Below are 19,142 nucleotides of genomic sequence, written 5' to 3' on the forward strand. Positions count from 1 at the left end.
TGCATATACGTCATGGTAATTATATATTTCAGTTAAATCACAACTATGTTACTATGAACCGTGGTAGAAAAAATTACAGTTCTCTTCGACTCGTAAAGTGTCTTTGGTATGACAATAAACTTATTACTGATCATCGCCACATTATTAATCTTAATCCAATTCAAGGCCTGTAACTTCTTCCATATAGTTGTTTGAAATTTCTTCAATTCTACCAACGATATAGACTTCTTATCGAGAGTATAGTGAATACCAGCTTCACACAAATCAAATAATGGCCTATATGGAAGTAATTTATTTTGTTGAAATTGTGCCTGAATAGCTGAGTCCATTTCAAATTCCCACCACCGTAGCTCTCTTATATTACTCAGAGACAAGCTAATGGCCTTGCTAGGTAAGATAAGCTTATTCAGATCAATAAACCCGCAGTCATTTATACTGATTACTCGAAGATTTACCCATTTGGTTAGATCAGCCAAACCTGTTTCAGAAGGATTTAAAACCTGATTCATTGCTATCCTCATAACCCTCCTCCTACTTATGTATGAGATGGTTCTGCCTGGATTATCTCTTGCACCATGGACATTTATTAGAGACTCATAAAGATTCTTCCCTCTGACAGAAAGGCTGGAGACCTGCTTCATCTCTTCTAAATTAACAATCGTTTCAGTGAGGGCGGGATCATTTGGTATTTGATAACGTTCTTTTACCATCGGATCTTCAAGATAGACATCCGGACTGTCAGATCTTGCCCTTTTCAAATTGGTGCCTCTCTTTACATTGCCATTAGCATTCCCGTTAGTCACAGTATCAATGTTTGTTGTAAAATTGATTTCTGATATCAGATTCAATTGTTCTTTCTTGCGCAGTTTCTGTATTATATTAGGTATCTGCCCATCTCTCTGCATTTCCAAGTTCAATCGCAGGTATCCTAATTCCATATCACCATAATCTGTTATATTATTCCTAATGACCCATCTTTTGTACTCACCGTAAGAGTACCAGACCTGCAACATGTAGAGTTTGTTGATCACAGCAAGTCTTAGATCACCATCTATCTCAATCCAGTCAAGTGGGCCTACTAATTCACCATCATAGAGGTGATTAAGGCGCAGCGAATCCAACACTATCGCATCATATCGTAGCCATAGCGAGTACTCTAGCCAGCTCTCGATCATTGCTGGCGAGTATTGGAAATTCTGCAAGTATTGCTCAAATAACGGGTACAATTTCTTCACCAGTTGGCGGTAGTACTTCTTCACCTTCTTGGAGCCACCATAATCTCGCACATTGGGTATCTCAATGGCACCATGGTAAAGTGCATCCAGTGCTGGTGGATTTGCATTCGTGTATTGCCCATCTAGATGATAGTAAACCAACTTCCTGACCTCGTAGGGCTGATCCAGGAACCTGAGGGTATTGAACCGCTCCTCAACCATGATAGCGAAAACTTCTTGGCTTGTAGTTTTAATGCGTTGCTGCCACAGTACTTAACATAACTGAGGTACAATTGACTTTTTATGCCTTTAAGTTGCTTTGAAGGTCATCGATGAGCTGGATCAACAAGCAACACTGGCAACGAAGAACGATCACGATAGAGTCGATGCCATATGAGCTCAATCCCACATGAGGACAGACCAGAGTGTTTTGATGAAAGTTGTAATGCGATTTTAGTATAAATTATATGAGTACATAAGGGACTTTTAAAAATGTGCTTTGGTGTCGACCGCAGCGAAATATGCGAAAAGTATATAGAAGTTCTGAGGAATATTATGGCCGTGGAGTTGAGCTCACCACCAAGTCTAGTTCGTTAGCAATTGGAGCATGCCTTCTATCCTCTGGGCCTCTTCTGCTTTGTGAACTTCCTCTCTGACCTTGTTACGTAGTGCCACCACCATTTCGTTCAGCACTGGGGACTCCTGGGCTACTTGGCCGTACATCTCCAGGACCACTGTGACCCAGTCGACGACCACGTTAACTGACCTTACGTCTTCTATACCTTTCAGACACCAGTTAAGTAGTGGCTCTAGCGAGGACTCGTCTCTGTTCTGGAGTGCTACCCGTATCTTGCCACGCTTGCGCAGCTCCTGGAGGATAGTCAAAGTGAGTTCTTTGGCCATACCGGGCACGAAAGCGCAATCGAGTGCCTCAGCCCACTTGAACTGGTTGATGTATCTTTCGAAAGTGCGCAAGCGGCGCTGCTGTTTCACTTTGTCATCGTGGATTATATGTTCTAGGTCACCTTGGTACTGGGACCCACGCATCATTCTTTGGAAGTTGTTGCTCTTCTTTGGGCCCGTGGAGCCGGCTGTGTAGTCGTCCACAGCCAGGTGGCTGTTCCTCTTCTCTTTCTTCTTGGTTCTGATGGCCAGCAGTCCTGATGTGAGACCTGCTACTAGATGCCTGCTGCCTTGGGCGTCGCTGGGGGACACTGCGCAGCTCAGCACTGCGCTGGAGAACTTCCAGCCGAACTTCACTTGGAAGTTGTCCAGCGGGTCGAACACCTTGACGTGGCCGTCCAGCGAGGACGCCAGCAGCGCTGAGTTTGATGCCAGGCCGGAGTCGCTAGGGAGGTTCACGTAGTCGAGGCAGGTGACGGTCTTGTTGAAGTTCGCGCGCTCGAATATCTTCTTGTTGCTGGTCAGGTCCCAGACTTTGAAGTTGGGCCCACCGCAAGAGACCAGCTGTGTGGGCGAGATGGCGACGACGTTCTCGACGGGCTGGTCGTGCACCAGTGTGTGCTGGGGCTTGCTGCCTGCCCTGGTGTCATAGAGTCTGAGCGCGCCGTCGTAGGAGCCGGTGACCACCAGGTGCGGTGCCGCTGGCACGAAGCACAGCGTCCGCACGTAGTCGGCGGCACCCGTCAGCTCCAGCTGGGGCTCGTAGGCGTGCGAGATGTCCCACACCCTGGTGACACGGTCGTCGCTCGCGGAGACCAGCGTCTTCAAGTCGTGGTCGTGGAACTTGGTGACGTGCGTGGGGTGCTGGGAGGCGGCTACAGACACCAGCAGCGTCCGCGGGTTGTACGAGTCATAGACGGACACGAGACCCGTGGCGTCACCGGCACACAGCAGCTTACCGTCCTTCCGGTACGACGCAGAGTACACCACGTCCTTGAAACGGGAGAAGGTCTTGATCGCCTGGCGCGTCCGCGAGGAGAACACCTGCACCCTGGTAGACGACGTTACAGCGAAGTCGTGCGGCTTCTGCGGATTGAACGCTACATGCGTAACACTGTTGTGCTCCTTCACCAGCTGCGTAGCAGCGTACTGCCGCCAGTACCGCTGCTCCGCAGTGGTCTGCTGCGGCAGCACAGCAGCCCGGGATGTAACTATGCGTGGGTGCGACGAAGACATTTCCTTAATACCCTCCTGGACCAGCTCCAACGCAGAAACTAGCCACTCCCACAAAAAAACACACTGGCCCTTCCTTCTTATACCTTTGCGATGAGCTCGCGATGAGCTGAAACTTTTTCACTTTTCAGCTGAAAAATTTTTTGGGTCTTGAAAATTCACGTGACTCCCAAGCTCATAGGGGGGGAGGAGCTGCGAGTATAAGAGGGACCTGGCTCCTAGCGGATAGCAGGAAGTAGCAGAGCGGGTAGCAGGGCAGTGAGACCACTGATAAGAGTATTGATAGGCGATGCTAGTGCTAGAAGGGTCAATTGTTCCAGTTCCGCAAGGGACGCGTAATTTCAGCGCGCGGTTGGCGTATGACGAGCGGAGCGACAGTGTTGCGTATGGGAGTGGTAAGAGTGCGTATGTCACTGGTGTTGGTGCTGGTGCTGGCGGTAGCGAGGGCGGTGCTGGCGGTAACGACGTTGTGCAGTTCACGGGCCATGGTGCCAATGTGAGTGTGGTGCGGTTTGCGCCGGTTGGTGCGTACATGTGTTCTGGTGACGAGTCCGGGAAGGTAATCGTGTGGTCGTGGAACCGGGACGGCGATGGAGGAGTTGAGTGTGTGGTGAAGGCGGAGTTCCAGGTGCTGGCTGGGCCAGTTACGGATATCTCGTGGGACTTTGAAGGGAAGCGTTTGTGTGTGGTTGGCGAGGGCCGGGACAAGTTCGGTGTGTTCATCTCGTGGGACACCGGGAACTCGCTGGGCGAAGTCACGGCGCACTCCTCCCGTGTGAACGCTGTGCACATCAAGCAGTCCCGCCCCATGCGCTGCATCACTGTCGGGGACGACGGTACCGTGGTGTTCTACCAGGGCCCGCCATTCAAGTTTGTGTCCTCCGACAGGACGCACCACGACAAGGGTAAGTTTGTCAGGGACGTGGAGTTCTCAAAGGGCGCTGGCGAGTTCGCGGTCACTGTGGGCTCCGACAGGAAGATCGCCTGCTTCGACGGCAAGTCCGGCGAGTTTGTCAAGTACATCGAGGACGCCGACGAGCCCATCACCGGTGGCCTGTTTGCCGTCTCGTGGCTCGACGAGACCAGGTTCGTCACCGCCAGTGCCGACCAGAAGGTCAGGGTCTGGGACGTCAGGGAGTCCAAGTGCCTACACTCGTGGACCATCGGCGAGCCCAACACCCTGCAGCAGCAACAGATCGGTGTCGTCGCGGCAAAGGACGACCAGATCATCAGTTTGTCCCTGGATGGTACCTTGAACTTCCTGAAGATAGGCGAGGACAAGCCAGTCAGGACCATGCATGGCCACAACAAGAGCATCACAGCTTTGGCCGTGAACCCCTTGGTCACGGGGTCCTATGACGGCAGAATCATGCAATGGGTCCCAGAAAAGATATGCGACTCGAAGATGCAAACGGGTCACACCAACTTGGTCGTGTCCATTGGTTCCAAGGAGTCCGGTTACTCTTCTGTGGCCTGGGACGACACATTGAGAGTCAACAACGAGGTCAAGTACAAGTTCGAGAGCCAGCCTAAGTGCGCCTCCATGGACCCCGCTGGCAAGATCGCCGTTGTCACAACCGAGGACAAGCTGCTGGTCCTAGACTCCTCCACCGGTGAGAAACTGGTAGAGACCGCACTCGACGTGCCTGCCTCTGCGGTCCACTTGTCCGGTGACCTGGTCGCCATCGGCTCGGAGCAAACCAACACCGTGTCTGTCTACAACTCCGGCGACTTGTCGCTGCTGTACAAGCTGCCAGACCCACTGCGTGCCACCCCATCGTGCATATCGATTGCACCATCCCACAAGCTGCTCGCAGTGGGTGACGTGATGGGTAAGATCATCCTGTATGACCTGGAGACCAAGACCGTCAAGACCTCCAGATGGGCCTTCCACACCAGCAAGATCAACGCCATCTCCTGGAGACCAGAGGAAGAGGACCTAGTGGCCACGGGCTCCCTTGACACCCACATCATAGTCTACTCCGTGTCCAAGCCAATGCGCACCGTCAAAGTCCTGAACGCTCACAAGGACGGCGTCAACGCCGTCCAGTGGAAGGACCGCGACCACATCGTGTCTGCAGGCGCAGACGCCTGCATCCACACATGGAAGTTCACCCAGTAGAAACAGCAGTGCACACACAAACATATATATATAACCTCAAGTAAGATACTATAAGCTCTTTTGACACTGTACTTGTATACACATCACTACGAACGACATACATTTAGCTTCTTCCGAGCACCGCGACGGGCGTTTTGGCCTGTTTGGGCATAGAAGCAGCTTTTGGCGACGTATTTGAGCGGCTAGGAGTGCCTGTTTGAGCCTGGAGATGGGCACAAGACGTTGTATACAGCCGACACAGTTACACTGGAGAGCTGTTGTTGAAGGAACGGTGCGAACGGCGGGTAAAAAATGAGTGATTCTGAGACGAAACTGCGGTCTAGGAGCGGTAGCCAGAAGCCTGATTACAAGATCGATACTGAGGGGCTGGAGATCCGGGATGATGATGACAACGATGTGGACTACCATGAGCATGACGCTGAGCATGACGGTGAGGATGGCAGTGGGCGGAAGAAGCGTTCGCGGGAGGATGACGACGAGGATGAGGACGTCTCGCTAGAGGATGACGATGAGGACGAGGACGAGGACGATGAAGATGACGGAGGCAAGAGTGAGGCGCGTGAGGGTCCTCATAAGCGTGCTAGGGCTAAGAGGGCTCGCTCCGCGACGCCAATGGGCGGTGCTGGGTCCACACGTAAGAGCGAGATCAGCTATCCGATCGATGAGGAAGGCCACTTGCTGCCTGTTTACAAGTACGAGTACGAGACATTGGAGGATCCAGAAGGTGAGAAGAAAATTACTGCAGATGGTGATCTACTGGATGGGAGGGAGTTCACTATCAGATCATTCGCCATAGCGGAGAATAACGCCCAGAAATTCATGTTATCTACGGAGGTGGCCAGAACCATGGGCTACAGAGATTCGTACATGTTTTTCCAATACCATCCCAGTGTGTACAAGTTTGTGCTGGGCCAAAACCAGAAGAATCACTTGATAGATCAGAACATTATCCCATACTCATACAGGAGCAGGAAGATCACCATAGTAGCAGCAAAGAGTATCTACAAGGAGTTCGGTGCCAAAGTTATAAAATCTGGAAAGAGTCCCCACGACGATTACTATGTCACAGTGTTCCCAGTTAGAGGTCAGAAACCAAAACCTACAGCAAGTGATCTAAAACGTCAAGAGAAACAAAAATCCGCTACCGCTACTCCAACAGAATTACCAAAGAAACAGAGCCCACTCCTCAGCAACCCTACTTTCTTGGAATATAGAAACTCAGTTGCCAACACGTTTACTGGGAACTCAAAACTAAACTCTACAAACTGGCTTTACCAACATGCAGCTGCATGTAGTAGGTTCAACAGTGATCTATATTATGACAGGGTACGGGTTCTGCTGATAGAACAGCAGGGGCTTAGAGATCCATACACCAACACTTTACATATCCCACAAAATGTTCAATCGACTAAAGTACTGGATTGGTACAAAGAGGTTGATGAAGAACAAGAACCCAACGAGGACGCAATTACTTGTGAGACAATAATAAAGAGCAGCAACATCGCCAGGCCGAAAACGAATCTGTGCGATGTAGCACCAGAGATATACGAAGGCGTGGTTGATGAAGAGACAAAGAAGGCAATCCTGGCACAACAGGAATACGAGAGGCAACTTTACTGAATAATAGGATCCTTGTCATCTTATTACTAAAGGACGGGCTTTCTCTCTATAGAACTATAAAGGAAATAACTGTTGTAACTATATATAACTGGAAGAAGTAAACTTTCATCTTAAATAATCTATAAGGACTTGATGAAATCAGCAATTGGCACGTCACCGTTGGCCAAAGAGATGGTCTTCAGCTTCGTCTCAGCTGGGTGTAGCAAGCTTTGCACAATGAACTCTGCGACATCTTCTCTTTGGATCCTATAGTTGTCGTCCTTCTTTGACTCCAATTGATCCTGTGGCACCAACTTGCCTGTACCGGAGTTGGTGTCAAGGAAGCCAGGTTGTAAGATCGTCCAGTCCAGCTTAGAGTTTCTAACGTATTGGTCAGCAGCCTTCTTGGCGATGTAGTAGTTACGCAGTCCCTCCAGACCCCACCAGAAGTCTCTGTCCTCAGCCTTTATAGCTGAGACAATCACGAACCTCGAGATGCCGGACTTCTCGCAGGCTTCCACGACCTTGGCACAGCCTTCTAGGTCAACGGTGAATATCCTCTCGACACCTTTACCACCAGCACCAGCGGTGAACACCACAGCGTCGCAACCAGTGAACGCTTTCTGCAACTCAGGCACAGTGGCAGACTCAATTGAAGCCAGGGAGGCATCGACACCCATTTCATCCTGGAAATGCTTGACCTGCTCCTCGTTCCTGACAATGGCGACAGGCGTAGCGAAGCTGGCCTTGCTGTTCTTAAGCTTCGCGGTCAACAAGTGACCAATCTTACCGTTAGCACCAACTATAGCAACTCTCAATGGACCCATTTTTTTTTTTGTAGTCTAGCTATATTTCTTGCTTGGGTTACAATGGGGACTAGCCTCGAGCTCCTAAGCACAATGCACAATGCGCAGTGCTTATATATGCCAATTCCTGCATATACGTCATTGACAACATTCCAAGGGGCATGGCATAACCCCCCCGGACACTTAATTAGATGCAAGGGATCGCAATTTAAACTTTTCGTTATTACTAATTCCTCGTCCATAGTTGCCCACAGGCAACGGCATCGGCGACCCGAAACAGCAATCCCAGACGGCCCAAAATTCCACAATATCCAGGACACCACACAGAACCACAATTGACACCACTATACCACACTGCCTGGCCCAAATAAATTCAAAAACTACCACCAATATGCCAATATTATTGCTCGAAATTTCGATTTTATTTTTGAAATTTCCGCTATAATTGCAAACATGTGACTTATACTGCGAGACGGGTGGCGGATTGCGCAAGCGTCCTATCTTCGCTCCTTATAAAGAGAGGAGCTGGGCGTAGCTGGCCATGTTGGAGTGGGGGGGATGCTTCCTCCTGGGCTATTTGAACGTGAATAGAGTAGTCACAGCGATGATCAGGACTAGGATTGGTGCGGTAGCGCGTGTGCGGGTGCCTGTATTTCGGGCGCGGTTTCATTGCGGCCCGGTGTGGCGGAACAGTGCTGACGATGACTTGAAGCGAGTGCAGGAGCGGATCAACGAGTATATGCGCAAGAACCAGCGTGCTGGTGCTGGTGCTGATGCTGGTACTAATGCTGGCACTGATGCTGGTGCAGGTGCTGGTGCTGGCATGGATATGGAGCGGTTCAGGAAGGAGATCGACAGGGAGTTAAAGCGGATGGAGCAGACGATACAGAAACAGACTCCTGAGGCGCCAAGAGAAGAATATAAAGACACAAAGGACGCTAAGGAATCAAGTCAAGAGAGTAAAGAACCACAGGAAGCTAAAGAAAAAGCTAAGGGGACGAAACAAGAAGCTAGAGAAGGGTCCTCGAACGGTGGGAATCCTCCTCCGCCGCCGTTGAATGATCCGAGCGGCAACGCGAACAATATCGGATTGTTCCAGCTGGGTTTGCTTTTCTTCTTGCTATCTTTCTTGCTAGATCTGGTTAATGACACGGAGGGCCAGAAAGAGATCACCTGGCAGGACTTCAGGGAGCGGTACTTGGCTAAGGGATACGTACAAAGATTGGAAGTAGTAAACAAGTCCTACGTGAAAGTGATCCTGAATGACATGGGCAAGAACCAACCTGAGAACTACGGCCAGGAAGTGGTTTACTTTAACCTGGGCTCCGTTGAGAATTTCGAACATAAGCTTGAGAAAGCACAAAACGAGATGGACATCGACCAAGATTTCAGAGTACCAGTACAGTACGTCCAACAAGGCAACTGGGCAAGGGCTGTCTTCCAGATGTTACCCACAGTACTAATGCTAGTAGGTATCATTTGGCTGACCAGGAAATCAATGCAGTCCGCAGGGAACACTCGTGGCGGGATCTTTGGTATTAGCAGATCTAAGGCTAAGAAGTTCAACACCGAAACTGATGTGAAAGTCAAATTCAAGGATGTGGCCGGTTGTGACGAAGCCAAGGAAGAAATCATGGAGTTTGTCAGTTTCTTGAGAAACCCACAAAGATACGAAAAGATGGGTGCTAAGATTCCAAGGGGTGCTATATTATCTGGGCCTCCAGGTACCGGTAAAACTTTGCTAGCGAAGGCCACTGCAGGTGAAGCTGGTGTCCCCTTCTATTTTGTATCAGGTTCTGAGTTCGTCGAAATGTTCGTCGGTGTTGGTGCAGCCAGAGTCAGAGATTTATTCAAGACGGCAAGAGAAAATGCACCATCAATCGTATTTATAGATGAGATTGATGCCATTGGTAAGGCTAGACAGAAAGGTAATTTTTCAGGTGCCAATGACGAAAGAGAAAACACATTAAACCAGATGCTTGTTGAGATGGACGGTTTCACATCTGCTGACCACGTTGTGGTCTTGGCAGGTACTAACAGACCCGATATTCTAGATAATGCCCTTTTAAGACCAGGTCGTTTTGACAGAAGGATTCATATAGATAGACCAGAGCTTGAAGGCCGTAAGGCTATCTTTGAAGTACATTTGCAGAAACTGAAACTGGCAGGTTCAATTTTTGATTTGAAAAATAGATTGGCTGCTTTAACTCCGGGATTTTCAGGTGCTGACATCGCCAACGTATGTAACGAAGCCGCGTTGATTGCTGCCAGACATGATGAGAATGCTGTTAAGTTATCACATTTCGAGCAGGCAATTGAAAGGGTTATTGGCGGTGTCGAGAGAAAAACACGCCTTCTATCTCCAGAAGAAAAACAAGTTGTTGCATACCACGAGGCTGGCCATGCTGTATGTGGCTGGTATTTGAAGTATGCAGATCCATTATTGAAAGTAAGTATTATCCCCCGTGGTCAGGGTGCCCTTGGATATGCACAATACTTACCAGGTGATGTATTCCTATTAAGCAAACAACAGCTTCTGGATAGGATGACCATGGCTCTTGGTGGTAGAGTATCTGAAGAATTACATTTCCAGTGGGTGACAAGTGGTGCTTCAGATGACTTCAAGAAGGTCACTAACATGGCAACAGCAATGGTAACTGAATTAGGTATGTCTGAGAAGATTGGTTGGATCAACTATAAGAAGAACGATGACAACGATCTTACAAAGGCGTTTTCAGAAGAGACCGGTGTGATTATCGATTCCGAAGTCTATAGGATAGTACAAGAGTGTCACAAAAGGTGCACAGACCTCCTAAAAGAAAAAGCAGAAGATGTTGAAAAGATAGCACAGCTGCTATTGAAAAAAGAAGTTCTCACTAGAGAAGATATGATCAACCTGCTTGGCAAGCGCCCATTCCCTGAGAGAAACGATGCATTTGACAAATATTTAAACGAAGCAGAGACCGAAAAGATCAGAAAGAGTGAAGAACAGAATCCGGACGATCCATCTCCATCTGCTGCATAATTCCTTCATCTTTAATTTTTATCTGTCCTAATGACTTTTAAACTATCGAAATGACCTAATACCAACTCATGTATATATAAAAGAACTGGACATCTTAATAGAAGCATATATATTCTGAAATAAAATTCAATAATCATCCATATTTATTGCAATGACTACATTCCTCAATATGCACCACCACCTTATTAGTCATTTGAAGTCACATGGTTTTTCAAGTTGCCTGCCACACCTTAATTTCAATAACAACAATATTTGCGATGAGCTATAATTATAATACATCAATTGTTAACAAAAACCCACCATATTTTTAACTATACTATAACTTATAAATACCTTTAAAGAACCATTGTTACATCATAAAAAGGATGGAGAATCTGGACGAGACCACGGGTCTGCTGGAGCAGACACCAGACACTACAGAACAGGATGCCCTAGAGCAAGAATACCATGAACATAATTTATCGCTACCCAAGTTACCCATTGTTTTATCACTATGGTTAGGTAGTTTTCTAAGTTCACTCGACGGTACCATTGTTGCCAATATCATGAATAGAGTCGCTGAAGAGTTCCAGGAATCAGATAAAAAGCAATGGATTGCTACCAGCTACTTGCTGACTAACACTGCATTTCAACCCCTATATGGTAAGTTATCAGACCTTACTGGTCGTAAATTTGCTGTACTTACTGCACATTTCTTCTTTGGTTTAGGATGCTTACTGACCTGCTTTGCCAATAGTGTGACACAATTCGCCATCGCAAGAGCAATTTGTGGTGTCGGAGGTGGTGGTATAAACGCCATGAGCAGCATAACTGTAAGTGATATATGTACTCAGCGTGAGAGAGGTATCTATCAAGGCTATGCAAACATTGTTTTTGGATTGGGACAGATTCTTGGTGCTCCCATTGGTGGGTTATTTATCGATACTTTAGGGTGGAGAATTCTGTTTGGACTTCAAGTACCCACAATTCTATTATGTTCATCTTTAGTGCACAAAAATGTTAACATTAAACTAAGTCATTTACTTCCTGTTGAAGAGAGATTCAAATGGAGCAACTTGTCAAGAATTGACATTCTTGGTTCTAGCACGCTAGTTTTCACTATAAGCGGAGTTCTTTTCCTATGTTCAACCGAACTGAATAAAGCATTATTATCAATATTTACAGTTATCTCATTTATTGCTTTCATCCTGATCGAGCTTTATTACAGCAAGGAAAGAATCATGCCATTTGAACTACTAAAAGGCTCATTTGGATTAGCTTCAGCAGCAACAGTTATTTCCTCATTTATTATTTTTGGTGATATATTCAGGTCTCCTATCTACTTACAATTGATCCAAGGTGTAAGTGTTACTAAGACCGGTTTTTTTATGCTCTTCCCATCAATTTCTGTAGCTGTTGGATCACTTGCAACAGGCTGGATATTGAGACACACCAAAATGAAACTATCTCACTGTGCTTACTGGATTGTGACCATTGGTATGTCAATCCAGCTACTAGGCCTAGTTGTTGCCTACTATTTGATTCAGAACTTAGAACCTTCTTTATCTGGATCAGCTATATTTGGTGCTTTTGTTCAAATTGGACAAAATATATCATCTCAATCTTATACTTGGGTTGTAATTTATGCTTTAGCGCTAATTTTAGTGTCATTTGGGTATGCTTGCCTATTAGTCGCTACACTAGTTAATATCGTCTTTACCATACCGAAATCGCAACAAGGCACTGTAACCGGCATATTCTACCTATGGAGATCAATCGGTAATGTTTTAGGTGCTTCATTAACATTGGTATTTTACGAGAAGGGTGTCAGCTCGTTTCTATGGAATTATATGTTCAATAAACAGCATGATGATTATAACTTCTCGAAAAAAGAATACAGGAAACTCCTTTCAGATACAAGCTATCTTAGGTCAGGACATTTCCCAGATGGAATACTGTTCGAGTTACTTAAGGTATACAGGAATTCCTTCTTATTATCATATCTACCAAACTTTATACTGGCAATAGCGGGTGTTGCTATTTGTGGAGGGTTACTTGTGGTATCATACGCTCAAGATTAATAACATTATCCAACCAAATCTATAATCCGTTGGAGTTCGATATATATTCATTATATAGTTAGGATTATTTATTTACAACAACAAATCTGTTTTATAGAAGCTAATTTTCATTTAAAATTTGGGTAGCAATTGCTGAATGTCATCTTCTTCCACATTGAAACTCTCAAGTGAGTGGATATTAAGTCCTAGCGCCTGACACTCTTCTAAACATGATTCTAATATGAATGGTTTGAATGGATAACCCAAGAAGTACATTATCAATGCGTTTCGAAGCTCTACAGATATCTTGTCCTGAAGCATGTAAAGGGAAAGCGCAAAGGCCATACTCTTACAACTTATATCGGGTGGTACGCCAGCGTAACCCGTGCATAGACCAGGAATAATTAAACCATCCACATCATGAGGTGCATGCATTACAGAATTCCACATTGCATTAAATACAGGCTCATAACCTGTTTTAAGCTTCTGGGATTCTTGGTAGATAGGTTTTGTTGGAGCAACAACAGTAGGGACATGGATAATGTACTGAATACCATCTCGTAGTTCATTAATATCATTCAGTGGACATCTTGTCAAGTCTATCACTGTTGCAGATCCCACTGTATGATATCTATTACCAAGTTCTTTCCTAAACCAAGATTCAAAGGGCTTACCACCAAAATAGTTGAACAGTGCCAAGTCAAACCCACCACCTAAATAACCGAAAGAGTTACCTGGTGAGACAATGGCATACTTATTACCGGGATGTTTCTTTTTATCAGTTCTCATAGAGTTTATAAGCGATTCCAAAGGGCCATGGTGTGTACAGACTGCCTGCTGTGATAATGTAAGCTTCTTGGGAACATATTGGTGTAATTTCCTAGCTACAACTTCATTGGTATCACAAATAACTATTCGGATCTGATTCATGGACTTTCTTTTGGTGTTGTTTCTTGTCATTGTTAGAGCTACACTAGTTGTTTTCAATTAGCAGGTCATTAGCATCCTCCTTATACATTCATTACATGAAAACAGATCGATGAGTTTATCAATCCTAGAGATGTACAAATAAAGCTACAATTTCTTTGGGATATATTGTAAACGAATAATTTGTTTGAGATTTAACAAATAGATAAAGAATTTGGTTGTACCTACTTAAATGAAGTATAAAAATATGCAGGTTGTATTATTACAGAGTTACAACTTATGCTGGTTGTAGAAAATAAAATCCATAAAAATTTAATACAAATATCTTGAATTAATAGTATATCTTGCCCCTTAGTGATTCTTTTATTTCAATGCTTCTTTCTGCCAAATAGTTTTTTCAACTTCTTACCAAAACCATGATTAACACCTTCATCATTATGCTCATCCTTCCTCATAACTTCGGGGTTACTGTAGATTCTCTTCTCAGTTTCCTCAATATTTGCGAAGATATTTGGCTTAGCTGTTGATCCAGGACCAGCAGTTTGCATACTAGAGGATCTCAAAGAGCCTTTACTATATTGGTTGTTTAATGTCTTGTTTGGTGAGGAATTATAGCTGGAAGTTCTCGATACCTTCTCTCCCATTTCTGAACCGGCTGAAAAATCAGGTTGAGGTGGTTTTAGGAAAGTATTTCCTCCAGTATTTGATTTCTTTTTGAATAAAGAAAACCCGTTAACACGCTCTTCAGACCTGGGTGGAGCAACAGGCGCAGCATTTGCCTGTACTGGTTCTACATCAGAATCAGAATCTTGAAATCTGGATTTCCACCCTGAATTAGTAGATGCTGTAGCTAATTTTGGAGGGGCCTGACCTGGGCTTTCATTCATCATGCTATTGCGTGAACCTGCATTGACAAGAGCCTGCTCATCTGCCCCATCCATAAAAGCGCTGTCCCTTAATGATAGCTTTTTGAAACCCAGGTTCTTATCTGTGTTCCTCAATTTCTCAAAGCTAGACTTCTTTTGAAGTGGCTCTTTTGGGTAAAGAGCTGCATTTAATACTGGATTAACAGCAGGTGGAGTTACCGTGCTCGATGGCACACTAGGGGTTACAGGTTTGGCCTTCTTAGGTGTTATGTTCACTTGCTTAGCCATTTCTAAAGCACGGTTTTTTAACAAAGATTGACGGTTTGACTTATCCTCAGCAGCTGCAGCATTGTTATTCGATGACAATGCGGCAGCAGATACGACACCCATTTTTGTTACACCACCTGGAGTTTTTGTAGTATTTGGTGGTGTTTGAATAGGGCCTTGATATTGTCTGCTGCTTCTATTATAGCCCACTTTTTCTTGTGATTGAGAGTTACTGGTTTTCTTGTACAGCTTTGATGATGATCTTACCGGCATGCTTGCTCTTTTGCTCTTGTCGGCATTTGGATGCCAGTCAATAGGTTCTTCAACCGCTAATTTAGCGTTAATTCTAGTATTCTCTGCGGTAGTCAATGACAGATAAGCACCATCAGCGGGAGAGTTGATATCCGAGTAAACTGATGATGTAGTGCTTAGCGGTCTGGATGACTTCTTCATAGCAGATTTTATAGGTCCTGATGAACCCTGTTTCTTGGGTGAAGTTGCAGGAGATTTCTTAGCTGACGTAGCAGAACCACCCGTTGTCAGATAAGGATTAGCGGATCTGAGATATTGCGCCATATTTTGTGGTTTCTGTTTATTAGGAGATTTGTTTTTTGAAGCTAAGTTCTCTACATTTTCTTTCTGTTCGTCATTTTCCATTACAGAGCTTGAATCCACAAATTCAGAATCAGTAGGAGAACTAACGGTTTCATTTGATCTAATATTGGTTACAATATCATGCTGCAATGTTATGTCATTTCCAACCACATTATCCTGTAGCACATTGTTCTCATTACCTTCATTAGCTCCTTTACCGAATGCTTCGATGCTTTCCTTCAGTTTATTTTCCTCGAACTTCTGTTGTTTCAGTAATGGACTGTCATTGTTGTCTGGCAAATTTTGTTCACTTAATTCTGCTTTAGAAAATTTTTCATTCAAGTCTGTGGTCATCATATCAGTCTTTGAACCTTCCATTTCATCGATCATTTCTTCTGTAGTTAACTGAGAATTAATATCGTTGGCAATGGATTCTTTTAATTCTTGCATTTCATTATCCATAGTTCCAGGTATATTTTCCAACTCATTGATTGAATCTGTCACAGTCTTGTTGTCTTTCATCTGTTCTGAATCAAATTCCGTGATATTTTTAGCAGTATTATCTAGTGCTTCTGGTTCAATTTCTTCCTTCATAGAGTCTTCTTTTGGTGCAATATTAGTCTCCTGGCGTTCACTTTCTTCAAGTGGGGCTGGAATATCTGTAGAGTCCACAGCTACTTCTGGTAGCGGTTCGATATTTACCTTTTCATTAGATGTAGCATCATTTTCCAGTGGAGCTTTTCCATCCTTCTTTTGCTCTTCCATGGTCTCTTCTAGGACTATGTTATCTTCTAATAGGTTCTGTAAACCCGCAGGATTCTCATCTGCTTTAATAACTGATTCATCTATGGCGACAGTCTGTTCTAAAAGCTCTTGTTCAGTTTCTTCCCTCATTGATGTCTCAATTAGTGGAACTGACTCATCAACTTTGTCTACTGCTCTATTAAATGAGTCTTCAGGATTTGATGAATCTATTACTTCCTTTTTCTTAGATGGTTTTTGTGGATTTGATTGCTGAACACTGTGTGAATGTAACGATTGCTGTGAGATCTTTCTCTTTGGACCATTTTTGTTTGATATAGACGTCATAGAGCCTGGACGTCTTGTTAGTGACGAAGTCTTTCTAGGTTGCTCTGTTGTTGCGGGAACTTGTACTGCAATTAAACCATTTTTACCTGGAATATATTTAGTGACCATCTTAACTACTTGTTCCCCTGAGTTACGAACATTAGCAACACCGGATGCTTGTGGTCCGAATTCATTGAAAGTAGATTGTGCATTTTTCATGCGTCTGGTAAAACTTCCACTCCTGCTCACGAGACTATTTCTCTTCGTGGGTAGACTGGAAGTCCTATTAGGAGCAGAGCTCTGAGGCGTTGACGAAATTGAATGCCTTTTCTGGTTAGTAATTGAGGGTTTCCTTTGCACCAAGGACCCAGTTCTGCTGGGAGTCGATTTCTTCTCCTCAGGCTTTCTCAGCAAAGACCCGCGTCTCATATTCATCATGGATGAGGACCTAACAGGAGCTCTCTTGGCCCCTTGTGGCTGCGCTTGCGACTGCGGCTGCTTAGGCATCATTATATTACCAAGCGCTGACGCAGCTGCCACAGCATTCGGGTTAGCATACCGCATCTGGTCATTGTAATTTCTAGAGCGAAACATCTCTGCTCTGGATATCTTCTCCTTTATATCCACCTGTTGGCCTTTATCAAGGATATCTTGCCACTAAAATAAGCGTTTATGGTCGCGAAAAGACACAAAAAGATAGTGAATTAATGTCTTCTGTCTCGATACTATCAATCGAACCTCTGTTATCTGCTGAGCAACAGGAAAAGCTGCCTCAGACACTATACAATTGCTCTTTTAATGGTTGTTTTGTTTTGTAATTTTTCGGCCCCTTCCTCGGGCAAGTTCCCCTATGAAGTAATTTTTCATGACTTCGAATTGTTGGAAAAGGCTGCGAAATGGATGAGCAAGCTAAATAAGACGATATAATGCTGGGGGGATTCGTTAAAATATTTAGTTTTTATACATAGGAAACGTTAAGGAGATTTATCATAGCGTTGCGGCTCTTATGGACCTCTTTTCTGCGACTTTTTAGCATTCTCAGAAAGCCCAATTTTTGGCATTTTTAGTTTACAAGTCTGCTAAAGGCAGAGGATTGAAGAGGATATAGGAGCGGAGCAACCAGTGGAAAGGCGTAGTGTTACATTTATCTGGACGTGTCGACGACGTATCTTCCGATAATCTTGTTGGCTTCCATCAGTTTGTAGACTTCTGGCAGCTCGGATAGACCAACCACCTTGATAGGGGACTTGACTTGGCCCTTAGCGAAGAAGTCGATGGCTTCTCTTGTGTCGGCTCTGTTACCAACGTAAGAACCCTTGATGTTTATGGATTTGATGACATGGTTGAACACGTCGGACTTGACAGTGGCACCAGCTGGTAGACCAACCAGCACCACGGTACCGCATGGTCTGACGTACTCGACGGATTGGCCAATGGCCTTCTCTGAGACAGAGACGTTGATGACACCGTGTGGACCACCTTCAGTGATCTCTTGGATTTCTGAGACCAGGTCTTTGGTCTTGGTGAAGTCGACGAAGTGGTTACCTCCTAGGGACTCGAACAGCTTACGCTTCTCATCACCTGCATCGATACCTAGGACACGCATACCCATGGCCTTGGCGTATTGCACTGCTAGGGAGCCCAGACCACCAGCGGCACCTGAGATGGCGACCCATTGGCCTGGCTTGACGTCGGAATCCTTCAATGCCTTGTAGACGGTCACACCGGCACACAGAATTGGAGCCACTTGGGCCAAGTCGGTGCCCTTTGGAATTTGAGCGGCCTGGATGGCATCAGCTGTTGCGTACTGTTGGAAGGAACCGTCGTGGGTGTAACCGGACAAGTCGGCCTTGGCACAGTTGGACTCGTTACCTTGTTCGCAGAACTCACAGGACATACAGGACCCGTTCAACCACTTGATACCGGCGTAATCACCAATCTCGAAGTTGGTGACACTGGAACCCTTGGCCACAACGACACCGGCACCTTCGTGACCACCGACCAATGGCAATTTGGCACCCAATGGCCAGTCTCCATGCCAAGCGTGCAAGTCAGTGTGGCACACACCAGAGTACCTGACATTGATCAGGATTTCATTAGGCTTTGGCTTAGGGACAGGCAGGTCTTTGTACTCCAACTTACCACCATGCTCATAGAATATAACACCCTTTTGAGACTGTGGAATTGACAGTGTAGATTGCAACCTCAGTCTTAGAGGTCTTCTGGATTGAATTCTGGCAGCAGCAGCAACTCGAGTAAACATCGCTTATAGTGTTTTGTTTAAGTTACAATGATGTGGCACTATAGAATATATATTCAGATCCTACTATTTATATAGTTTTTCCCTTCTCTCTCTCTCTCTTATCAAAAAAGTGTTCTCCTATTGGCAATTGGTTGCTTCTTATATAAGGCCCCATCATTGCAATTGGTCCCTTTGATCATCGACAAGTGAGTGAGAGGGGGTGATGCCAACCAAATT

The 19,142-nt window shown here is 45.3% G+C and overlaps 10 protein-coding genes across 10 annotated transcripts; 4 read left to right on the forward strand and 6 right to left on the reverse strand.

Annotated features, from left to right (window-relative positions):
• Positions 1-32: 32 nt before the first annotated feature.
• On the reverse strand, positions 33-1,436 carry CTF13 (Ctf13p; the record flags this gene model as incomplete). The annotated part of the gene is made up of 1 exon (XM_447765.1): positions 33-1,436. One exon carries the CDS (start codon positions 1,434-1,436, stop codon positions 33-35), a length of 1,404 nt encoding a protein of 467 aa, XP_447765.1.
• A 363-nt stretch (positions 1,437-1,799) lies between these two features.
• Positions 1,800-3,353, reverse strand: UTP15 (snoRNA-binding rRNA-processing protein UTP15; the record flags this gene model as incomplete). The annotated part of the gene is made up of 1 exon (XM_447766.1): positions 1,800-3,353. The coding sequence occupies one exon, from the start codon at positions 3,351-3,353 to the stop codon at positions 1,800-1,802; it is 1,554 nt and encodes a 517-aa protein (XP_447766.1).
• Positions 3,354-3,639: 286 nt separating this feature from the next.
• On the forward strand, positions 3,640-5,472 carry AIP1 (Aip1p; the record flags this gene model as incomplete). Its single annotated transcript, XM_447767.1, has 1 exon — positions 3,640-5,472. One exon carries the CDS (start codon positions 3,640-3,642, stop codon positions 5,470-5,472), a length of 1,833 nt encoding a protein of 610 aa, XP_447767.1.
• A 291-nt stretch (positions 5,473-5,763) lies between these two features.
• Positions 5,764-7,092, forward strand: NPL6 (Npl6p; the record flags this gene model as incomplete). Its single annotated transcript, XM_447768.1, has 1 exon — positions 5,764-7,092. The coding sequence occupies one exon, from the start codon at positions 5,764-5,766 to the stop codon at positions 7,090-7,092; it is 1,329 nt and encodes a 442-aa protein (XP_447768.1).
• Positions 7,093-7,211: 119 nt separating this feature from the next.
• On the reverse strand, positions 7,212-7,898 carry GVI51_J01243 (uncharacterized protein; the record flags this gene model as incomplete). The annotated part of the gene is made up of 1 exon (XM_447769.1): positions 7,212-7,898. One exon carries the CDS (start codon positions 7,896-7,898, stop codon positions 7,212-7,214), a length of 687 nt encoding a protein of 228 aa, XP_447769.1.
• A 520-nt stretch (positions 7,899-8,418) lies between these two features.
• Positions 8,419-10,902, forward strand: YTA12 (m-AAA protease subunit YTA12; the record flags this gene model as incomplete). Its single annotated transcript, XM_447770.1, has 1 exon — positions 8,419-10,902. The coding sequence occupies one exon, from the start codon at positions 8,419-8,421 to the stop codon at positions 10,900-10,902; it is 2,484 nt and encodes an 827-aa protein (XP_447770.1).
• Positions 10,903-11,267: 365 nt separating this feature from the next.
• On the forward strand, positions 11,268-12,962 carry VBA1 (Vba1p; the record flags this gene model as incomplete). The annotated part of the gene is made up of 1 exon (XM_447771.1): positions 11,268-12,962. The coding sequence occupies one exon, from the start codon at positions 11,268-11,270 to the stop codon at positions 12,960-12,962; it is 1,695 nt and encodes a 564-aa protein (XP_447771.1).
• Positions 12,963-13,073: 111 nt separating this feature from the next.
• PDL32 (putative ADP-ribose 1''-phosphate phosphatase) lies at positions 13,074-13,901 on the reverse strand (the record flags this gene model as incomplete). Its single annotated transcript, XM_447772.1, has 1 exon — positions 13,074-13,901. One exon carries the CDS (start codon positions 13,899-13,901, stop codon positions 13,074-13,076), a length of 828 nt encoding a protein of 275 aa, XP_447772.1.
• Positions 13,902-14,236: 335 nt separating this feature from the next.
• SEG1 (Seg1p) lies at positions 14,237-17,257 on the reverse strand (the record flags this gene model as incomplete). Its single annotated transcript, XM_447773.1, has 1 exon — positions 14,237-17,257. One exon carries the CDS (start codon positions 17,255-17,257, stop codon positions 14,237-14,239), a length of 3,021 nt encoding a protein of 1,006 aa, XP_447773.1.
• Positions 17,258-17,807: 550 nt separating this feature from the next.
• Positions 17,808-18,926, reverse strand: ADH3 (alcohol dehydrogenase ADH3; the record flags this gene model as incomplete). Its single annotated transcript, XM_447774.1, has 1 exon — positions 17,808-18,926. The coding sequence occupies one exon, from the start codon at positions 18,924-18,926 to the stop codon at positions 17,808-17,810; it is 1,119 nt and encodes a 372-aa protein (XP_447774.1).
• Between the last annotated feature and the right edge of the window lie 216 nt (positions 18,927-19,142).

This window comes from Nakaseomyces glabratus, chromosome J, assembly GCF_010111755.1.
Source record: "Nakaseomyces glabratus chromosome J, complete sequence".
In the NCBI taxonomy this organism is placed as follows: domain Eukaryota; kingdom Fungi; phylum Ascomycota; class Saccharomycetes; order Saccharomycetales; family Saccharomycetaceae; genus Nakaseomyces; species Nakaseomyces glabratus.